This window comes from Rhinatrema bivittatum, chromosome 4 (assembly GCF_901001135.1).
Source record: "Rhinatrema bivittatum chromosome 4, aRhiBiv1.1, whole genome shotgun sequence".
NCBI lineage: Eukaryota > Metazoa > Chordata > Amphibia > Gymnophiona > Rhinatrematidae > Rhinatrema > Rhinatrema bivittatum.
Window position 1 is genome coordinate 411,861,621 of NC_042618.1, and position 21,313 is coordinate 411,882,933.

Sequence of the window (21,313 nt, forward strand, 5' to 3'; positions counted from 1 at the left end):
GAGAAATTAGGGAAGCTAACCAAATTTGTAGTACAGTAGTAATGGGAGATTTCAATTCGCCCAATATTGACTGGGTAAATGAAACATCAGGACATGCTAGAGAGATAAAGTTCCTGGATGGAATAAATGACAGTTTTATGGAGCAATTGGTTCAGGAACCGACAAGAGAGGGAGCAATTTTAGATCTAATTCTCAGTGGAGCACAGGATTTGGTGAGAGAGGTAACAGTGGTGGGTCTGCTTGGCAATAGAGATCATATGATCAAATTTGAATTAATGACTGGAAGGGGGACAGTATGCAAATCCATGGCTCTCGTGCTAAACTTTCAAAAGGGAAACTTTGATAAAATGAGAAAAATAGTTTAAAAAAAACCCTGAAAGGTGCAGCTACAAAGATATAAAGTGAGCAACAGGCTTGGACATTGTTAAAAAAAAAATACCATCCTACAAGCACAGTCCATATGTATTCCACACATTAAGAAAGGTAGAAGGCAGGTCAAATGATTGCCAGCATGGCTAAAAAGTGAGGTGAAAGAGGCTATTTTAGCCAAAAGAGATTCATTCAAAAATTGGAAGGATCCATCAGAAGAAAACAGGATAAAGCATAAACATTGGCAAGTTAAATGTAAGACATTGAAAAGGCAGTCTAAAAGACAATTTGAAAAGAAGTTGGCCATAGAGGCAAAAATTCACAATAAAATCTTTTTTAAATATATCAGAAGTAGAAAGCCTGCAAGGGAGTTAGTTGCATCATTAAATGATTGAAGAGTTAAAGGGATACTTAGAGAAGATAAGCCCATCGCGGAAAGATTAAACGATTTCTATGGCTTCAGTGTTTACTGACGAGGATGCTGGGGAGATACCCAATCCGGAGATGGTTTTCAAGGGTGATGATTCAGATGAACTGAACCAAATCACGGTGAACCTGGAAGATGTAGTAGGCCAGATTGACAAACTGAAGAGTAGTAAATTATCTGGATAGAATGGTATACAGCCCAGGGTTCTGAAAGAATTAAAAAATTATATCTCAGACCTATTTCAATTAATTTGTAACCTATCATTAAAATCATCCATTGTACCTGAAGATTGGAAGATGGCCAATGTAACCCCGATATTTTAAAAGGGCTCCAAGGGTGATCCAGGAAACTATAAACCGGTGAGCCTGACTTCAGATATAGTTGCACTGGAGAAAATGCAGAGGAGGGCGACCAAAGTGATACGGGGCATGGAATGGCTTCCCTCTGAGGGAAGGCTAGGAATGTTAGGGCTGTTCAGTTTGGAAAACAGATGAATGGGGGGGGGGGGGGGGGGGGGGGTATGATAGAGGTCTCCAAAATCATGAAAGGGCTTGCACGTTAATGTATCAGTTATTTACTCTTTCAGATAATAGGACTAGGGGGCACTCCATGAAGTTAGCAAGTAGCTCATTTAAAACAAATCGAAGAAAAATCTTTTTCACTCAGTGCATAGTTAAGCTCTGGAATTTATTGCCAGAGGATATGGTTACAGCAGTTACTGTAAATGGGTTTAAAAAAGGTTTGGATAAGTTCCTAGAGGATAAATCCACAAACTGCTATTAATTAATAAGCAATAGTAGCTCGAGATTTATTTAATGTTTGGGTACTTGGATTTGGCCACTATTGGAAACAGGATACTATGGCATATCTTATGTTCTTATGCTGGTGCTGTAAGGTTGCTCCACCAGGGAGAAAAAATACAAATGGGAATGTGATGTGCCCACACTGCCAAAGGTACAGGAAAATATATAGTAAAAGTAAGCTGCTTATTCCAGGATATTAAATGAAAGATCGGTGATGTGTCCAGACTTTCCATGTCAGCATGCTTTCTCCGTCCTGGCATTCCAGGCACAGAAACCAGGTTTTGGTTTTAACACATAGGGGCAGATTTTCAAAGGCTACGCACGTAACATACGCGCGTAACCCGAGAAAATCTGCCCCTGCGCGCGCCGAGCCTATTTTGCATCAGGCTTGGCAGCATGCGCAAGCCCCAGAACGCACGTATGTCCCAGGGCTCCGAAAAAGGGGCATTCCGGGGGCGGGGCCGGGGGCAGGGTGCCGGCCCGGGGGCATTCCGGGGGCGGGACCGAGACCTCCGGAACAGCTGACATGCCGGGGGATGGCGCGCCGGCTCGTGCAAGTTACGCCTGCCCAGAGGCAGGTGTAACTTCAACGATAACGGTAGGGGGGGGGTTAGATAGGGCTGGGGGGTGGGTTAGATAGGGGAAGGGAGGGGAAGGGAGGGGAAGGTGGGGGGTGGAAGGAAAGTTCCCTCCGAGGCCGCTCCGATTTTGGAGCGGCCGCCGAGGGAACGGAGGAAGCCTGCGCGGCTCGGCACGCGCAAGTTGCACAATTATGCACCCCGTTGCGCACACCAACCCTGGATTTTATAACATGCGCGCAGCAGCGCGCGCATGTTATAAAATTGGGCGTAGATTTGTTCGCGCCGGGTTGCGCGAACAAATCTACACCCACGCGCAGGTTTGAAGATCTGCCCCTTAAAGTTTAGGGAGTTTCACATTCTCCTGGCAGCAGCAGCAGCATTGTGACTTGCAACGAAGAGTGGAGTCTGATTCACAGCTCTAGAAGAAGAGAGCAGGTGAAAGGGGCAGCAAGCTGGACATTTTGAAAACAAAACAGATACCATCAGAATAAGAGACAGAAGTAAAAAGAGGCCCAGACAACTGCAAAATTTAAACGGACTAAGCGCTTCATCTTCACAGTCGGCGTTCTGCCTTCCTGGCACAGCATAAGACAGAGACTGTCCTGCCTTGCTTGCATCAGTCAGCTGCCTCGTTACGTCTTAGTACCTTAGTGGCACTTAGTGGCACTCCTAGCTGTACGCTCAGGGACTGGAGTGCACAGCTCCGGTTGCCCAACTGCAGATGTAATTTTCCGATTGCAGAGATGCAACCTCTCACATGGATAGCTCATCAGCATTAAGAAACGGCCTCTCTTTGGATGCAGAAAGATCTTTCAAGGAGAGCGACCGGCAAGAAAGAGTTGTTTAGCAGTTGGGCTGCAGTCACTGGTCTCAGGAGCTTAGGTGGAGGCGGGCTAAGAAGCCCAACAGCAGGCAGCCAGCAGCTTTTCCAGCTGTTGCCGCTGCTAAGAATGATACCCTTTAATTCCAGTTGGGCAGCTGTGAGCGGCGGGCAGGGAAACAAAGAGTTAAAAAGAACAGGCCAGGGAATGCAGTAACTTTAGGCCTGGGAAACCAATCAAGGCAGCCCGGCCCTTCTGAAGTCTAGCAATGGGGAAGGCTCCCTTTGTCAGACTTTGAGATGGGGAGCGTACGGGAAAGAGAGAGAGAGAGAGAAAGAGCGCACTGCAGTAAAAACAGCCTGGCACTACTGGCAAAGTAGCAAGAACTCTATCTAATGCCAAATCCTCCCACTGTGACTCCTTCGCCCTGTTTTGCATCTATTCGCATTGTTGAAATCCAATCATATGACTATTTTTGGTGTCCGAAACCCAAAAGAAGCTTTTATAGTTCTGCATGGGAAATAGTACAACTACAAGCCTGTCATCCAAGGCAGCATGTGCACAAAAGACGAAGATTACAACAGTAAAAAGAGATTTGTACAATAGCATTCCAGGTTACAAGTGGTAGCTCATGAGCCATCAAGATTGATTCAGAAAGGTAAGCTTAGAAAGCAAGAGTTTAGAACTCCAGTGCATGCACATCTGTCCTGGTCTGGAGGCTGGAATACGGTTTCAGAGCAGGGACGTTTATCTGTACTGTAGCACAGCTGCTTCACTATGCATCTTTTCAGTGTAGGCTCCGAATGAACCTCGGGTGAGTAGTTCACGCTGGAAACTTAGGAGGGGCCGTGTATCTCCGCCTATCTGACTCGCAGCCTCCATGGACAGTTGCATCGAGCGAACTGAAATCCATTGCTGGCTGGGTTGCTGGGAGAGGAATTTTCTGACGTTGATACCTTCGGTTGCCCCTTCCATCTATGGCTATCCTCCCATTTCACAAGCTCCAAACATGTCCTCACATTTTGATTAGGCCCAGGAGGCTTGGATTAACCAATCAGTGAGAGGCAAACTGGTTTCCCCACACTATAAACAAAGCATAATCCGGTCATGGGTCTTTCAGTGAGGATGGGAAAGCCAGAGATGTGTTTCAGACATTATTGTCACCATGCACCTGTATCTAGAGTATCCAGAGAAGTATCTTTAGGAAGATCTGGAGAGATCTTTAGGAAGATTTGTTTTCTAATTAAAGGACTGAACTGCAAGTTAGGAGAAATCCTGGAAAAGGTGTCTGAGACTCACCTGTTTCACTGACTCTCTGTGTGACCCTGGAGAAGTTTTTCTGTCTCCCTGGGCTTCAGTCTACCCAACTCCTGCTGGAGAATAATAAGAATATTGTTCCTTCTATATTTAGGGATAAATGTTCAGAACTAAAAATCAAAGTATGTTGCACACAACTGCAAAATGGGGTGCTTTGACCCTTGAGGGGGTCATACTAGCTTTTTCACTGGCCTTTGCTGTCTCTTCCTGCACTTCCGAGAGTGACACTCAGCTTCTGGCAAGCTTTGTGTGCTTCATTAACTACACTAAGGGAACCCAAGTGAGTAAAAGGCAGTGCAAACTGAGCCAAAGCAGCAGGATCAAGGCCTTCAGCATTTGTTTAAGGTCTCATATAAACTGGGAGCCTATTGCATAAGAACATAAGTTGTGCCAAGTAGAGTCAGATCAAAGGTCCACTGCACCCAGCATTCGGTCTCTGACAGTGGCCAATCCAGGTCATTACTCATTAGGAAGTACCTGGCATATCCCAAAGAATAGATCATTCCTTTTTGCTTACTCCCAGGGATAAGTGGGGGATTTCCAAAGTCTACCAGTCAAACAATTATTTATGGACTTTTTCTCTAGGAACTTATCTAAATCCTTTTTTAACTCAGCTATGCTAGATGCCTTGATAACATTCCCTGGCAACAAATTCTACAGCTTTATTGTGTGTTGAGTGAAAAATTACTTCCTCCAATTTATTTTAAACCTGCTACTTGTTAGTTTCATGGAGTGTCTCTTAGTTTTAGTACTATTTGAAAGGATAAGAAACCATTCCCTATTGACCTGTTTCCCCCTCACTCATGATTTTATAAACCTCTGTCAGGTCCCTTCTCAGTCACCAAATTTCCAAACTGAAGAATCCTAACATGCTTAACCATTCTTCATAAGGGCGACATTCCCACCTCTTTTTCATTTTTGTGACCCTTCTCTATCTTACGCCCGTCGGTCGCAGACGGCTGTGACCTCCGCTCCTCACCTCCTTTTTTGCAGCTTTGACTCCGTGGGGAAGACTTGCAGCCTCCGCCAGTTACCACCGACCTGCCTACCGTTCCCGGGCCACCCTGGACACCGCGGATGCTGCCGACCGCCATCTTGCCTTCGGAATTCCCTAGGCGCACATGCCAGTAATAAGCACATCATGGCGGGAACCTCGGGGGCATCCCCTCCGGATGACGTCAGTCTTCAAGGATATTTAAATTGGCTGGCCCTGCCTACCGACGACTTGGCAACGAGTTCCCTTGTTGCTGAATCCACTTCGCTTGCTACAGACCTCCCGTTCCAGTTCCTGCTCCTTTGGCGTGAGACGCTCTGGGTACCCGCTCCTCGGGGGCCCTTCCTCGTCTCTGGCTATCCACTCCTCGGAGGGCCTACGGCCTTAGAATATCTTTACTTAGTTTCCCGGGACTCCCCTCTACTACTGTGAATACCTCTGCGCTACGGACCACTACCATGACATCTACAGAGGAGCCTCACTGGTGTACCCCGCGCTGCGGACCACTACCGTGACATCTCTACAGAGGAGCCTCACCAGTGTACCCCGCGCTGCGGACCACTACCGTGACATCTCTACAGAGGAGCCTCATCGGTGTACCCCATGCTGCAGACCACTACCTTGACATCTCTACAGAGGAGCCTCACCTGTGTACCCCGCGCTGCGGACCACTACCTTGACATCTCTACAGAGGAGCCTCATCGGTGTACCCCGCGCTGCGGACCACTACCATGACATCTCTACAGAGGAGCCTCACCGGTGTACCCTGTGCTGCGGACCACTACCTTGACATCTCTACAGAGGAGCCTCACCGGTGTACCCTGTGCTGCGGACCACTACCATGACATCTCTACAGAGGAGCCTCACCGGTGTACCCCGCACTGCAGACCATTGCCGTATCTTCCACAGAGGTATTCCTCCGCACAGACTCTGCGACTTTCTCCTACACTCCCTGCTTCACGGACAGTGCCTCTCTATTCTCTGATGGTCCACAGCTGTGTCAGACGTCTGCTGAGACCTCGCCTCCCGACAGTGAGGCTCACAGGGCTCCTCCCTGTGGGTGGTACCATCTCTCACCTCAGCCCAGGGCCCACATACCTACTAATCCTAACACGCTACCTTTTCTAGTTCTGCTTATTTTGGTTGGGATGACCAGAACTGCACACCATGGATCCATACAGAGACATTCTGGTATTTTCTGTTTTAGTCTCCATTCCTTTCCAAATAATTCCTATCAGGCTATTTGCTTATTTGATTGCTGCCACACACCAAGCTGAGGATTTCAACATTTTGCCTACAATGACTCCAAGATCCTTTTCCTGGGTAGTGACTCCTAATATGTAGCGATAGTTTGGATCATTTTTCCTTATGTGCATCACCTTGCCCTTGTTCACATTAAGTTACATGTACCACACAGATGCCCAGTCTGGAAAAGTCCTTTTGCAGTTCCTCAGATTCTGGCTCATATTTTAAAAACTTTGAATAATTTTATTTTGCATCATCTACAAATCTGATCACCTCACTTGTATCTGCTTTCTCCAGACCATTTATGTATATGTTAAACAGCTGAGGTCCCAGTACAGATCTTTGGGGCACTGCACTATTCACCTTCTCTTCACTGGAAAACCATCCATGTAGTCCAACTTTCTGTTGCCTATCTTTAACCAGTTACCAACCCACAGTAGGACCTTGCCTCCTATCCCGTGACTTTTTTATTTCCTGAGGAGTCTCTCAGGAGGGACTTTGTTAAATGCCTTCTGAAAATCTATATTCATTATATCGATTGGCTCACCCTTATCTACTGTTACATTTGGTCGGTTGTGAGAGGGCCCCACGACTGGCCGATTCGCTCTCCAGTGCCAAAGATGCCATCGTCCCTGTTTTAGGACTCATATGCCGCCAGTGGATCCTTCTCTGTTGACATGCCATGCTGTCCTTTAGGTGCATGCTCATGCATGGCACGCCAGCCTTTAAAAGGCTCCGCAGCAGAAAAGGCTAATGCCAGCACCCTTTGATAATGTCATGCAGCTGGGTATATAAACCCAGCTGTGACTCCTACTCCTCACCTCAACAACAGGTCTCCTGCTGTCAAAGAAGTATGTGGTGCCAGCGTTCCTGTCTCCTTGTTTTGCCTTGCCTCGTTGTGTCAGCCCGCCCTTCCTTGTCTCTCCAGCCTGCCTTTCCTTGTCTCTCCAGCCTGCCCTGCCTTGCCTCTCCAGCCTGTCTCATCTCATCCAGCCTTCTTGTCTCAGCAGTCCACCTGCCTTTGCCCCTGCATTCTCCTTGGACTGAATACCCAGATATGACTTCTGCCTGGACCTTGACTATATCTTACCTGCCGCCTGCCACTGACCTTACCATGGACACTGACCATTCTTACCTGCCGCCTACCACAGACTTTAGCCTGGACACTCACCATTCTTGCCTGCCACTGACCTTAGCCCGGACACTGACCATTCTTGCCTGCCATCCGCCTCTGACTCCAGTCCAGACACTGGCCACTCTTGATTGCCGCCTGACTTGACCCAGCCTGACTCCAGACTCTCCATCTCGCCGTACCCTGAGGGACTCTCGCCTAAGTTCTGCCGGCCCCCAAACCTAAGGGCTCAACCTGCAGGGAAAGGGGCTGGTGTAGGTGAAGCTCCAGTCCAGCCCTGTCCCAGGATTCATCTGCCTGCTACCGGTGTGGACCTAGAGGGTTCACTCTCTAGGTTGAGCCAACCACACTTCAGCACAGGGGGGTCCACCTCCCCCTATATCTACTTGTTTATTTGCATCTTCAAAAATTCTAATAGGTAAGACTTCCCTTTGCTGAATCTGTGCTGGCTCTTTCCAGTTGTCATGCTTATCCATATGGATGTGAATATATTGTACTTACTTATAAAGTATTCATTTGTACAGCATACACATTCAGATGAAAGGTACTGAAGAAGTTGGAATCATTGTTATAATATCCAGAGGCATTGAATTGCAGGGCCACCTTTTTCTTGCTTTCGTGTGTGGGTGAGATGTCTGCATGGGATGCTGTTGAGGCTCAACATCCAATTTATTCTGGGTATTGATATGGGAAGCTGCTAAGTAGGAGGAGCTTTCAACAGCTTTAAGGACTCAGATCTCACTAGGAATTAAATAGCAAATAGATGGAAAACATAGTAACATAGTAAATGTCAGCAGAAAATGACCCAAGCAGTCCATCCAGTCTGCCCAGCAAGGTAAAAAAACAATTTTAAGTATTTGGTTTCACTGTTAATGGAATTATTAAAGACTTTTGTACTAGGGTAACATCTTTCATCTACAACCAAATGCTTAAACTCGATTATGGATTGTCTTTCTTTAATCTATCTTTTTAGCTTTCTCTTTCAGTTTAAAGCTCTCAAAGGAGTCAAAACTGTTAAACATGAAAGGACTTTATCTTTTTAAGTTCCTCTACCTCTGTAGCTTCTCAATAGGGCAAAGCCTTAGAGTCATTCAATGCACTGCATGGACTTTCATGATCACATTGGACCTTTCTTCACATTGGAGGGCAAGGCTGAAGGAAGGAAGCATATATATGTAATTAGAAGGTGATGTAAAGTAGAAATTAACATTTTGGATGTAATTTTCAAAGGAACTACACTTTCAGATGTAACATACTATCATAGCAATTTTCAAAAACCCATTTATGTGCTTATAGGCTAATTTTAAAATGAGCATGCATGTGCCCATACAAACATGTATCGGCTTGTGAGCGGAGATATGCTGCAATTTTAAATCATGCGTGCACTTGTGCACATATGATTTAAAATACATCTACTGCACGTAAATATGCTCCTAATTTTAAGAGGTTACTCAAGCAAACCTGCTTCACGTATCTTCCATAGGACTTTGCCAGCTTTAATGAGCGTATGTAAGCAAATTTTAAAACGTGCTCGCATGAGGGACATTCCCAGTTTTTCCAGTTAGTCCACCAGTTTGCCCCGTCAATCTCAAGGTCATCCAGAGCCCTCTGATTCTTCATCCTGCACCCCCCCCCCCTCCAGTTGATCCAGACCCCCCCCCCTTGCAGAGTTGCTCCTCATCAGGAGCAGTAGTAAAATTACACAGCTAACAAGCCACCTTGCGTTGCAGCCTCCAGTTTTAAAATATAGAGTTAAGCACAAAACAGTTGGCCCCGCCTCGGAACACCCATGTCCCGCCCCCTTAGTTTTTGCTTATGTATGCCCACATATGCACATAAATCGTGGTTTTTAAAATCCGTGTTGCTCTTGCGAGACCCACACGCTCGCATATATTAGCATGTTTGCATGAGCAACACTTTTAAAATCAACCCCTTAAAGTGTACTTACATGTAAAACCAATTGACAATTCAATGGCATATATTGTAGTAATTTTTAAAAGCCCATTTATACGCATAAAGTGCATTTACACATGTAAAACCCAGTTAAAAATGTGTAAATCCTGTTGAAAATTACCCCTTAAGGGTCTTCAGGGGTGCCAAATGGTCTAATGTAATCTTGGGCTTATATCATGCCTTTCTACAAAATGTACTTAAAGCATATACCAGCAGCAAAATATATCATATTACTCAAACTACACCATAATGCATCAATAAAAGTGATCATTTCACGGAAGTCAATTAGCAGAACTTGGAGGTTGATTTTTCAAAAGGTTTAGGCTCCTAACTTTTGGAGTTAGGCTTCTAAATTGGCCCATTTGAAAATTTACTAGGGCTGAGCACCTAAACTTAGAAGGTGGGTGGCTATGTGAGCAGAGTTAGGATAGAGAAAAAGTGTCAGGAGCTTAGCCTAAATCTATGAAATTGAATAGCAGTTAGGTGAATTTTCAGCTAAAAATGTAGGCTCCTAACTTAAATACTTAAATCGAGGCTCTCAGCCTTTTTTTTTTTTTTTTAATATCAGTCTCGTAATTGTAGGAGATATCAGTATTATGCGTCCAACCTCATGAAAATATCTGGATGACCCTACTGTCAGTGCTACTGAAGACCTGTTAACTTTTAGGATTCTTGTAAAAATGGTCCGTGTTCTGCAGTGGCTGTAACTAATATAGCGCCGACAGTTAGGGGTCTCTGTGGGTAGTAAAATATTCAAATAGCCCCTGCAGGGAGTGAGCGCTTTCTCCTGCTTTTCCCATGGCCATGTATCACTGACCACCAGTGCCCTAATGTGCCAGATGTGGGACGCCGGTGTAAAATAGGAGGCAGCAACCCCAAGAAGCAACACACCCAGGGAATAGCAGGGAAGCAAGCATGAAATGCGATGGAGACTACAGCGAAGTAATACATTTTTCTGCAGTCCCAGTCTTCTAATTCGGCGTGTAGTTTGTATATTAACAGCGCCTCGGCCAAGCAGCGTCCACCCGTCCCCAGGGAGCACATGCCTTGGCTCCAGCTTTTTATCGTTCGTGGTTGTTTGCCATTTGGGTTAATGCAGTAACAGCGTAGCCTGCCCAAGTGCTTCCCTTGGGAGGAGACATTCATCATAGTTTGGCCACACCCATTGTTTTTTTTATAACAACAATCAAAGTCTAGGAGAGGGGAGGCGAAGGCAAGTTTGCAGATGATTCAGACTAGAAACCTGCTTCTGTAGCAGAGCCAGTAAAGAGGTATATAAACATCAAACCAGCACTCGCTGATTCAGACCTTAAAGTGCTGCTTAAAATGTTTGGCATGGTCTACCGGTGTAGCAAAAAACCTGTAACTGCAGGACACCCTCTGGTTAACGCTCCCCTCCTAGCGCATCATAGAGGATGCCAGCCAAAAACAGCTGAGTTCGCTTGCTATCCAGATGCAGAGCAGACAGCTGTGCAAACCAGAGCACATACAGGTGCAAAGAGGAGGTCATCTCTTAAAATCAAGAGGAAGGGAAGAGACTTCCAACAATCCAGTCATTGCCTCCTCCTCCTTGGAGACCGGAGGAGAGAGAAGGGACCTGAGATTTCTTTTTTTTTTTTTTTTTTTTAAGGAGGGCCAGAAATGCAACACATTTTTTTTTTTACCAGGTTCCTCAGCATGTTTTGTTTTTTTTTGCCCATCTTGTAGAAAGAAGTTATTTTTTGTTTTTTTTGTCCACAAATTGCCATATTTGCTTTTTCAGCAATTTGTTGTGAAGCAGAGCTGAAAATCTCATAAGAACATGCCATACTGGGTCAGACCAAGGGTCCATCAAGCCCAGCATCCTGTTTCCAACAGTGGCCAATCCAGGCCATAAGAACCTGGCAAGTACCCAAAAACTAAGTCTATTCCATGTTGCCAAGCACTGCAATTTATTGCAGCTCCGGGCCAGTGCCAGAGTATTCGGCACCCTAGGCAAAGCTTTGGTCATGCAGCCTCTCCCCCAAACTCCTCTTGGCAGAAGCTCCAGCCCGGCGCTTCCTTCTTTGGGACGGTATTGGCCCCGGCACAGCACTGCACTGCTCGGGACTTTGCACTGGCTTATTTTGCCACCCCCTCCCCCCCCCCCCCCCAAATGTTGGTGCTCTGGGCAACCGCCTAGGTTGCCCTAATGGAAGCACCGGCCCTGTGGCAGCTGCAACTAAACAGACAGGAGGATCCTACAAGGAAGAATACCAAACCGAGCCCCTTTGCCAAAACATTTAATTTCTAAAGATAATGGGTGGTTTTATCTCTGGGATACCAGTGTTTTTATAGAACTTCAGTGAAGAGCTGGGAGCCTGCAGCTGGTTAGTTGAACCACAGGAATTATGGGAGTTTATCCTGCACCCAATCAGGACTTTAGCCAAAGTCCTACCAACAAGGGTCAGAACCTTTGGTGTCTCCTCCCTTGCTTCAATCTGTGGTCACAAGGTGGGGAAAGATGTTGGGGTTCTTGGCTTGGGCCCAGCCTTTCTGCCCTGTGCTTGACCCTGGCTACACAGTGAGACACGAGAGTCTGAGACAGGGCTGCAAACACCCCCCATACGTCGGGATGTCCTTCAACTGGTTTTACATCTCTCTGTGTGTGTGTAAATTTGATTATGCATTCAAGGAGGCTTTTTATTATGTAGGATGTGTTTGATTTTGTATTTTGACTTTTTTTTTTTTTTTTATTATTATTATTATTGTAAACTGCATTTTGGGTGGTCTTTTGATGGACCAGGAAAGCGTTACATAAACTCAAAATTAGAATTAGAATTAAATAAAGGTAAACAAACACAAAAATAATATAAAGTGATACCGTTTGGGACTGGACGCTCTCTTCTTCAGGTCCAATTGTATGCTTTGGACCTGAAGAAGGGAGCGTTGACTCCTGAAGCTAATCAAGAAAAGTTAGTCCATAGGTATCGCCTTATATTATTCTTCTGTTTATTAACCTTTATCTTTGTGCATTCAAGTGGACAAACACAGCAACCACATCACTATCCATGCGCCTTTCTGTAAACTTTCTTAGCAGCGCAATTCTGTGCAAGGAGTTTATAAAAACTCTGGGAATCGTTTTTTTAAATTAACCTTTTATTACAAGTCAGCATTGAACTGAGGAAAAGATTTAGTCTTCAGGGGTGAAAATAAACAGAGCTCAGGGACTCCTTACAAGGCTTTCTCTGCCACTGGCTGTGTCATCCTGGGAGAAATCTGAGCGCCCAGGGGCCTGCCCAGGCTGCTCTGCATAAAACCTGCTTTGAACACTGGTTCTCGTGCAGGTTCCGGGAGGGATTTGGGGGCTGTAATTAGTCATTCAGCTGAGCCATAGCTCAAGAAGAGGCAGTAATAAAGAAATCCTATACAATAAAGAGTGACGCTCACCCCCCCCCCCCCCCTATCCATTCCCTGCTCTGGGTGCCTAAGCTTCCCCTCCCCCTTACCACCCTTATTTCCTCCTGACACCTTACTGCCCTCCAATTCAGAACACAGTGGTCAATAAGCAAAACTTCGAGTTATTATATCTAATTAGCACATTTTTTGAGAATAACTTTGGTCTCCAAATATTTTCGGGTTTTCACATTTGCAGTGTTTAAATGTGATTCTGTACACCACGACTAATTTTCAAGCTACTTTTGATTTTCCTTGTTTGTTTATTTATTTATTTTTTTGGGGGGGAAGGGGAAAGTTCTTGGTCATGCGATTTTTCTTCCTGCTCCTTTGGGCTTCCAGCTTCGTCAGGCCTGACCTCCGCAGGGGCTAAGCACCATGAGCCCTTGTTAGCAACTATCCGGAAAGTAACCCCCTTTTAAAAATATTTCCTCTCTGACCTAGCTCAGCCATTGTAGCAGGAGTTTTCAACCAGGGGCCACAGACCAGAGCTCACTTCAGAACCCAGTACATGTGCAGCCTGGTCCTGGCTATTATGGCCCAGAAGTACTAAAGCCATTTTCCCATAGATGCAAAATGGGAAAATCCCTTTAGCACATCTGGCCATGTGTGTTGCCGTTGTGCAATGACTGAGTTCCCTTTTTGAGTTCTCTTCACCTCATATGGAATCTCTTGAATTTTACAGGGCCCCGGTCAATGAACTCCCAATGCTATGTGAGAACCACGCTCCTAGTCTGCAAGTTCTTAGCAAAATATACTGGGCCAAAAGTATCAAAGGTATTTAGCTAGAGACACCGAATGGAAGACATCCGTGTTCTGCACATGCAAAGACATGTCAGTCACTATGATGTCAATAAAGTACAAATTCCAAAGAGAATACAAAAAAGAATTCAGTCCTTTCAATGAGGGATAAGCCCAGTTTACAAATTGCACATTCAGTTGGATGTGGTGATTGCTGCTGATTCTTTCTCTCTCTCCTACCATTATCCTATAAATCCTTTTTCAGTGCTCCCCAGGGAAACTGCTTCCTGAGCACTGCCTCCATAGTGGAATCGTGTTTTGAAAAATCATGTTGCTTTGATAAGTTAAAAAAAAAAAAAAAAAAAGAGGAAATGGAAAGAATTTAGAAAAGAGATTATGCTCTAAAGTATGTGACAAATGTGATGCTGAAAGGCAGTTAGTGTCAGGTTCCATGCTGAGAGAATGAGACAGCAAAGAGCAAAAAACAAAAAAACCAGCAATGGTAAGGAAACAAGAATGAAGAACTAGCAAGAAAGAGTAAATTAATATAAACCAAACAAAACTGCTACAGAAATGAAAAACTAATAGTCAATTAGAAGAAAGAAAGAAAATGAGAAATGAAGTGATGAGAGAGAATATGAGAAAGATAAAGGGACAGAAAGAGACAGAGATAGACTAGCAGGGAAAGACAGAGACAGAAAGAGATTTAAAAAAAAGAGATGGAGAAAGAGATTAAAATAGAGCACTGGGAAAGAGAGAGAGAGCATGAGACGAGGATGCAGCATCCTGTGGTTGAGTGACAGTAAGAGAACCTTTGTAGTGTGTCCTGTGCTGCCTGGCTTCCGAAATCCTCCCTTAAAATTAACAGCTGGAAAGCAACCCAAAGCAGGGTTATTTCATAAGGAGGCAGAAATTCTAGCTGGGGGGGCGGGAGAGAGAATCTGTATCAGGTACTATATTGACAGAGAGTAGCACCTGATCCGCATGCAGATTAAGCCCTGCTCTGCCACCCTGCCACAGAGCTGGAGCCAGTCTACTTTTAGACAGAGGCTAGATGCGACTTGGTCAGTTTCTTTTCTGGCATAGGCTGGGGGGGGGGGGGGGGGGGGAGGAGGGAGATCTGTAAGCTCGATTTAAATGTGTTCTTGGGCTTGTAGTGAGACAGATTGGTGAGGAAGAGTCACAGGTGCTTAGGGTGAGACATTATTTTAATGCTTCTACTTAAACAGAGTAACTGTTACCATTTAGTGCTGCTGCTGCTGCTACAGACCCCCCAGGTCCATTTAACTATTTCTTTGGCATTGTCTCTGTCATTGGCATTCTCCGTGTGGGGCTTGCTGGTCAGACTAAAGGCTTATGACCTTCAGCCCTTCACAGACCTTCAGTTTCTCAGTTTCTGCTGCATCAAGACTTTCTTTGCCTTCATCAGCTGAAGGACTTGTGTCAAACGAGCCATGCCTGAGTGTAATAGTGCAGGATAGGGATGTGCACATTCATTTTTCGTCTTTGTTTTTGTTTTTCAGAGATTTCTTTTGTTTTTTATTTTTGGAGGTTTTATTTTTTTTCTTTGTTTTCAGGAAACAATATGCACTGTTAGCAAACAGCAGGCACTATATGCCAATAGTGTACACTATTTCCCCAAAACAAAAAATTCACAAAATGTTTTTTTATGGTTCGTTTAAAATGAAACATAAATTGGCTCATTTATCCCATTTTACACTTTCACTTCAAATGAATGCACATCCCTAGTGCAGGCTGGTCTGAGAGTTTGCTGGGGTGGTGGTGATAGTAGAGGGGTAGTGGAGGAACTGGACGTGAATGGGTATAGACTGCATTTTCAAATCTATGCACGTTATTTTCCACTGAAATTTTACCCAGGTGCAAAAGTCGGAAGGGGATGTACAGGCACACTTTCCCTGTGAAAATGAAGTACGAGATAGTACCTGCAGAGTTTGCAGCTAGGCAGGGAGTTTGAAAACTGCTCCCTTAGAGGAGATCCTGCACTCCCTTTCACTGGTCATTACGGAGCTTCCGATGTGTTACGAGCCAATAAACCCAAAGTTCCAAGTTGCAATACAGATAAAATAAAAGGCAACATCTCGGCAGTGTACACTTGACATTAATGTTAACCTGACTGACGGACCGATACAGTACAGTGCACTCTGACGGAGCGCACTATTAACCCTCTATTGGACACGCGTTTTTGACGTGCTAGCGTTACCCCTTATTCAGTAAGGGGCCGAAAACGCGCGTCCAACCCCCCGAACCTAATAGCGCCCCCAACATGCAAATGCATGTTGATGGCCCTGTTAGGTATTCCTGCGCGATTCAGAAAACAAAATGTGCAGCCAAGCCGCACATTTTGCTTTCAGAAATTAGCGCCTACCCAAAGGTAGGCGCTAATTTCTTCGGGCACCGGGAAAGTGATATTAAGTCAGAGGACCCGAAAGTTGCCAAAAGTAATAAAAAAAAATTTGAAGTCGGCCCGCGGCTCGTGGGTCGAAAACTGGACGCTCAATTTTGCCAACATTCGGTTTCCGAACCTGAGGCTGTCAGTGGGCTCGAGAACCGAAGCTGGCAAAATTGAGTGTCGGCTGTCAAACCCGCTGACAACCACCGCTCCTTTTGCCTGTTTTTACCGCTGGGCCTAATTTGAATACTGAGTCGTGCGCACAGGAGAGCGGGCATTCGCCCGCTCTCCCGCGGACTTTACTGTATCGGCCCGTGAGTGCGTCAGTGCAGCCAGCTCTTAAAATTACTATTGTCGCTTCAAACCCATGTTCAGAGAGCATTTTTTCTTATTGCACAGTTCAGAAGAATAAGCTGAGGCACAAGGAGATAAAGTGACTTGCCAAAGATCATGCAGGGAATCAGTGGTCATTCTGGGTTTGTTTGTTTTTTTCCCCTTCTCACTTCAGCCCTAGTGGCCGGGGCTCTGCCTCAAGACCCCAGCCATCTGCACGGCTGCTCTCAGGGAAGCTGCTATCCTGCCACCGGAGACCTGCTGATCGGCCGCGGGGACAAACTGAGAGCCTCGTCCACCTGTGGGGAGAAAAGATCACGGCCCTACTGCATCGTAAGCCATCTGCAGGTGAGTCTGGCAGATTGCGCTGAGCCTTGTCTGGGTGGCCAAGCATCGGGTAATAGAATCAAGGTGGGCTTGCAACAGATTCCAGCAGTTCAAAATCCTCTTCAACGCAGCCGTCCCGAAAGATGTCTACATTTTAATTAGTTTGGACTAATACATCCGCAGGGAGTAAAAAACGATTTGATTCAAACAGTTCCGTTTGTTCATAATATAGAAGGGCAGCTATCACATCGGTAACTGTTAGCTTTCCCCGCGTCCACTGCTTGCCTCTTCCAGGGGTGTTCCAGGAGCTTCCCCCATGACAGAGCAGGGGGTCTGAAGCTGACCAGGGTAGAAGCAACCCTGAAACGATGAAAGAAAATAACTTTTTAAGTTGAAGGTATTTGTACCTGGTTTCTGGTATTATATAGCCTATAGCAATGATATATAGCCAGGGCCAGAGGCAGAAGACTTGGGTAAGGGGACGGTTCCCCAGGAAATCGGAGAGCAATGGGGTGGAGAGTCCTAGTTTTTGGGTGCCTTCGGAATTTAGTTCCCTAGGCATGTGCCTGTGTTGCCTTTGCTTAAATCCGGCCCTGTGTATACCCGGGCAAAGCATTTCAACAGACCCTTCGGTTGTGCTGCTTTCAAATTAAAATAAAGTCCAAAGTTCCAAGTTGCTAGACAAATAAAATAGAAGCATTATGGATTTGTTTAGTGATTTTGCTTCTCAAGTAAAAAAAGCGAAGTAAAGCTATTATAGGCAGTGTGGGGGGGTGATGGTCGAACAGCCTTCATAAGAAAATCAGCCAAAACGCATGTAGGTTATACCAATTTTCAAAGACATGCATAAGTTCACTCTGAAAATTATCCCGCCAAATCTACCCGCACACAGTTGCACCCACTAAAATGTCTGTGCGAATGTTCCACGAAAATGTACTCCCAATTCTTTTGTAAATCCAAAGGTTTGCGCACAAGTCCAAACCCCTTTCCCAAACCCCGCCCCCCTCAGGAACGCCTCCGCTCAGTCCGGATAAACTTAACGCATGATCGGGACATGCGTGTGCAAGTTTACAGGTGTATCGGGCAGGCAGTTTTGTAAAAGGCCATTGCTGTGCATAAATCAGCGTTATCCCCACAGATGGCCCTTTTAAAATTGCCCCTTGTATGAGCATCCGGGAGACTGCCTTGCTGGCTCACTCAGAAACATTAGACTCTGTCTGTCCTCAAAAATAGGTGAGGTAACATTCAATTACTAGAAATGTTTCTCCTTGTTAACTATGGCTTCTGCTATGCCTCAAGTGGCAGAGTCATTCGTAATGTCAGCAAGGTCATGGGTCAGGGGGCTTGTAAAACTAATTCTCCTACTCCGTCATACCATGTGATATTTCCTGTCCAATAGCATTCAGTGTCAGCCACCTTGGCCTGGTTCATGGGATTTTTTTTGTTTTTGTGTTTGTGGTGGTGGTGGTGGGGGAGGGAAGAAGGGGTTGCATTGGGCCATCAATTTCCTTCTGCCCCTTTGGGCTTCTAGCTCAGTCAGAGCTAGGACTGGGATCTGGTGCCATGAGTCTTAATTAAAAACTACCTGAGGATTTCCCCCCCCCCCCTATTTTATACCTCCTTCTGACTCACTTAGCCTGGTCCCCCCCACAGTGATGGTCCATAGCTAGTGGCCAAACACTAGGTCTTCTTCTAGAATCCTACAACTGTGGAGCCTCAAACTATCCACTAGGGGTCATCATTGCACAATAACTGGGACTCCCTCTGCCTCCACAGATCCACAACCCTGACCGGTTTGGAGAGGGGGGGGGGGGGGGACGGACACCAGACCTGGGAGTCAAACCTAGGTCCTCCTCATGGCTGCAAACAAATGTTTTGTTAACTTTCCATTTATTCTTTGTCCCAGGATGAAAAGAAGTGCTTTGTGTGTGACTCACGAAGACCATATGACCCTCTTTACAACCCTATCAGCCACCGGATCGAGAATGTCATCACCACTTTTGCGCCGCATCGCAAGAAGGCGTGGTGGCAATCAGAGAATGGTACGATGATAAGGAGATAAAGTGGCATGAGCAGTAGCCACAGAGATAAGGGAACTGGCCTAGCCTTGAAGTTATCTTGCTTTGCAGGATCTTCTCCTCCTTTTGTCTTTAAAGTTCCAAATCCCATGATGCAATTTCAAGGTTAGATATAACTATGCAATTATTCTATCATCAAAAGTTTCCAGGGATTTATAGTATCTTTGCATTACACAGAATCGAGGTTCTGTTCATTGGTAGATCCCAGGGGATTACCTACCAATTACACAGAACTTACCTTAGAGTTATTCCCATGCAGCATGGTACATCATAGAGTTACATTCCAGTTATATACTACATCAGCATGCTGTTGTCTGCATCTTACATTTACCTTCCTCCCACTTGGTATTTAATATGGAACTTCTTCTCAGCTCTAGCACATGTTATGTACCATGGAATAATCTTTCTGCTGCATAGATTTGTGATGAAATAGTGCCTTGGGCTTCTCAGAGCTGGGGGATGCTGCAGAGGCCCCTTCCAGGCTTCTCTCACTACAGGCCAGACTCAGGTCGCAGGCATGCCAGGTTCTGGATCAGGAAGGAGTCTCTATCTGTGGCTCCTGGCAGAAGATTGTCACTGCAATTGCTGGGTTAAATGGGAGGAAGCTTGAAAATAAAGGAAAAATATAAAGAGAGATGCCTCCGATGGCTCATGGTATGGTGGCCCCAGTAGAGTTTAGTTCCAGTAGTGCTGGAAGTCTGGGAAAGAGAGGAGGAAACTTGCCAGGCGAAACAAGAAGGGAATCTTGGCCAGTCCGCTGGGTCAGCTGGGGCTGGGATGCTGCAAAGACAGCATTCAAAGCCCCTGGAGGGCAGGGAGTCACGGCCATTGCCTAAGGATGACACCTAGTGGCCGGATTCAGGAAGGCATGCTGGTGCCTGGACCCCAGTCCAGGACTGTCCCCGCAATGACCAGACTAAAACAGACACTGGGAGAGGATACAAAATAGGGGAGAAAGAAATCCCTGGGAGGTTGCAAATGAAGGCTCGGATCCAAGCCTAGTTCCAGGTGAGCTGGAAGTACAAAGGCGCATGAGGAAACTGCCAGGTCAAAATTTAAAAGAATTATGAATTTGCTTTTCATTTCCCTGCAGTTTCTGGAAGAAGAAATTCCATAGAAAAAAACCAAACAAATAACATATGCCAAAACTTGTGCAAAAAATACTGTGGGACCTGTGCTCCAAAAGGCTCAATTTAAGAACAGGGCAAAGAGCTGCTTTTACACAAATTTTCCCTGCATAAGCTATTCATTTAAGATAATGACGAGGGTTTTCTCTTTTACATAAGTCATAAAGCTTTGGAAACGATAAAAAATATTTTTAGGATGAGTAGTGTGATGTGGGTCCCTTAAGAGTGTGATATTTTTGAACTACCCACATTTGTGGTTTTTTGGTTGTTTTGGTTTGTTGCAAGCTAGTCTGTTGGCAGGTCTGGATTTAGGAACTGGCAACTGCCTAGGGTGCCTAATTTGGAAGGGGGCCAAATACCCTGGCCAAAGAGAAACCTGCTTCACAGGGAAAACGCCACGGCACTCTGCTCCCACCTCTGACACCTCTCGCTCCCCCATCCTGCTTATTTGTGCCAAAACCTTAAACCTAGCTCTCTTTTTTGGAACTTTTTCCCTTCTAGAAGCTTCAGGAAATGAAAGCTTTTGCCTAGCACAGTAACTTACAGGTGAATTTTCAAAGGAGTTAAACATGAAAATGTAACATGCCATCGTAGCCATTTTGAAAAATGCATTTAACGCAGGTAAAACCCATGGACAGTTCAATGGCATACATTGTAGCAAATTTCAAAAGCCCACTTAGATGGGTAAAGTGCATTTATATGTGTAAAACCCAGTTTTAAGTGTGTAAATGTTTCTTAAAATCAGGGTCAGATGCACTAAAGAGTTTTCCCCTTTTTGTATCCAGGGGGAAAATGCTTAGTAAAATAGGGCCCTTAGCAACTCGGGGCAGATGTTCTAAAGGGTTTTCCCTACTCTGCGTCTATTCGTACATCTGGCCCTTAGAGGTGTAAAGACGTATTTTAGAATTATAGAAGAATAGCTTGCTGACTTGCTGACTTTTTTCCACTTTTACTTTTTTTTGCCCTATTTTGAATCTGACCCCTAAATCATCTGTTTAGTCTGTCGCCCGTCTGCCGCCCCCTTTTCCCCTAGTTTTAACTCAAGCCCAGGGGATTTGTGTCTTCGCTGGGAGGGATCTGGAGACAAGAGAGAAGAGGCCTGCCCCAGCGAGACTCAGGCTTTCCAATGTCCCCCCACTGGATGATGTCCAGCGGAAACACTGACTCATTTCTTTTAATAAATGGGAAAAAGATAAAATAGATGCTGCGGCCGATGAGCTCTTTCTGTCCTCAGTGGGTTT

At 45.5% G+C, this 21,313-nt stretch overlaps 1 protein-coding gene across 3 annotated transcripts in view; it reads left to right on the forward strand.

Annotated features, from left to right (window-relative positions):
* LOC115091195 (laminin subunit beta-2-like) overlaps positions 1-21,313 on the forward strand; it is a 90,657-nt gene that overhangs the window by 7,253 nt on the left and 62,091 nt on the right. For all 3 annotated transcript variants that reach the window (XM_029601223.1, XM_029601225.1, XM_029601224.1), the window contains exons 3-4: positions 16,716-16,888; positions 18,774-18,909. In XM_029601223.1, the coding sequence (XP_029457083.1) occupies positions 16,716-16,888; positions 18,774-18,909 (309 nt within the window). The remainder of the gene's footprint in view (positions 1-16,715; positions 16,889-18,773; positions 18,910-21,313) is intronic.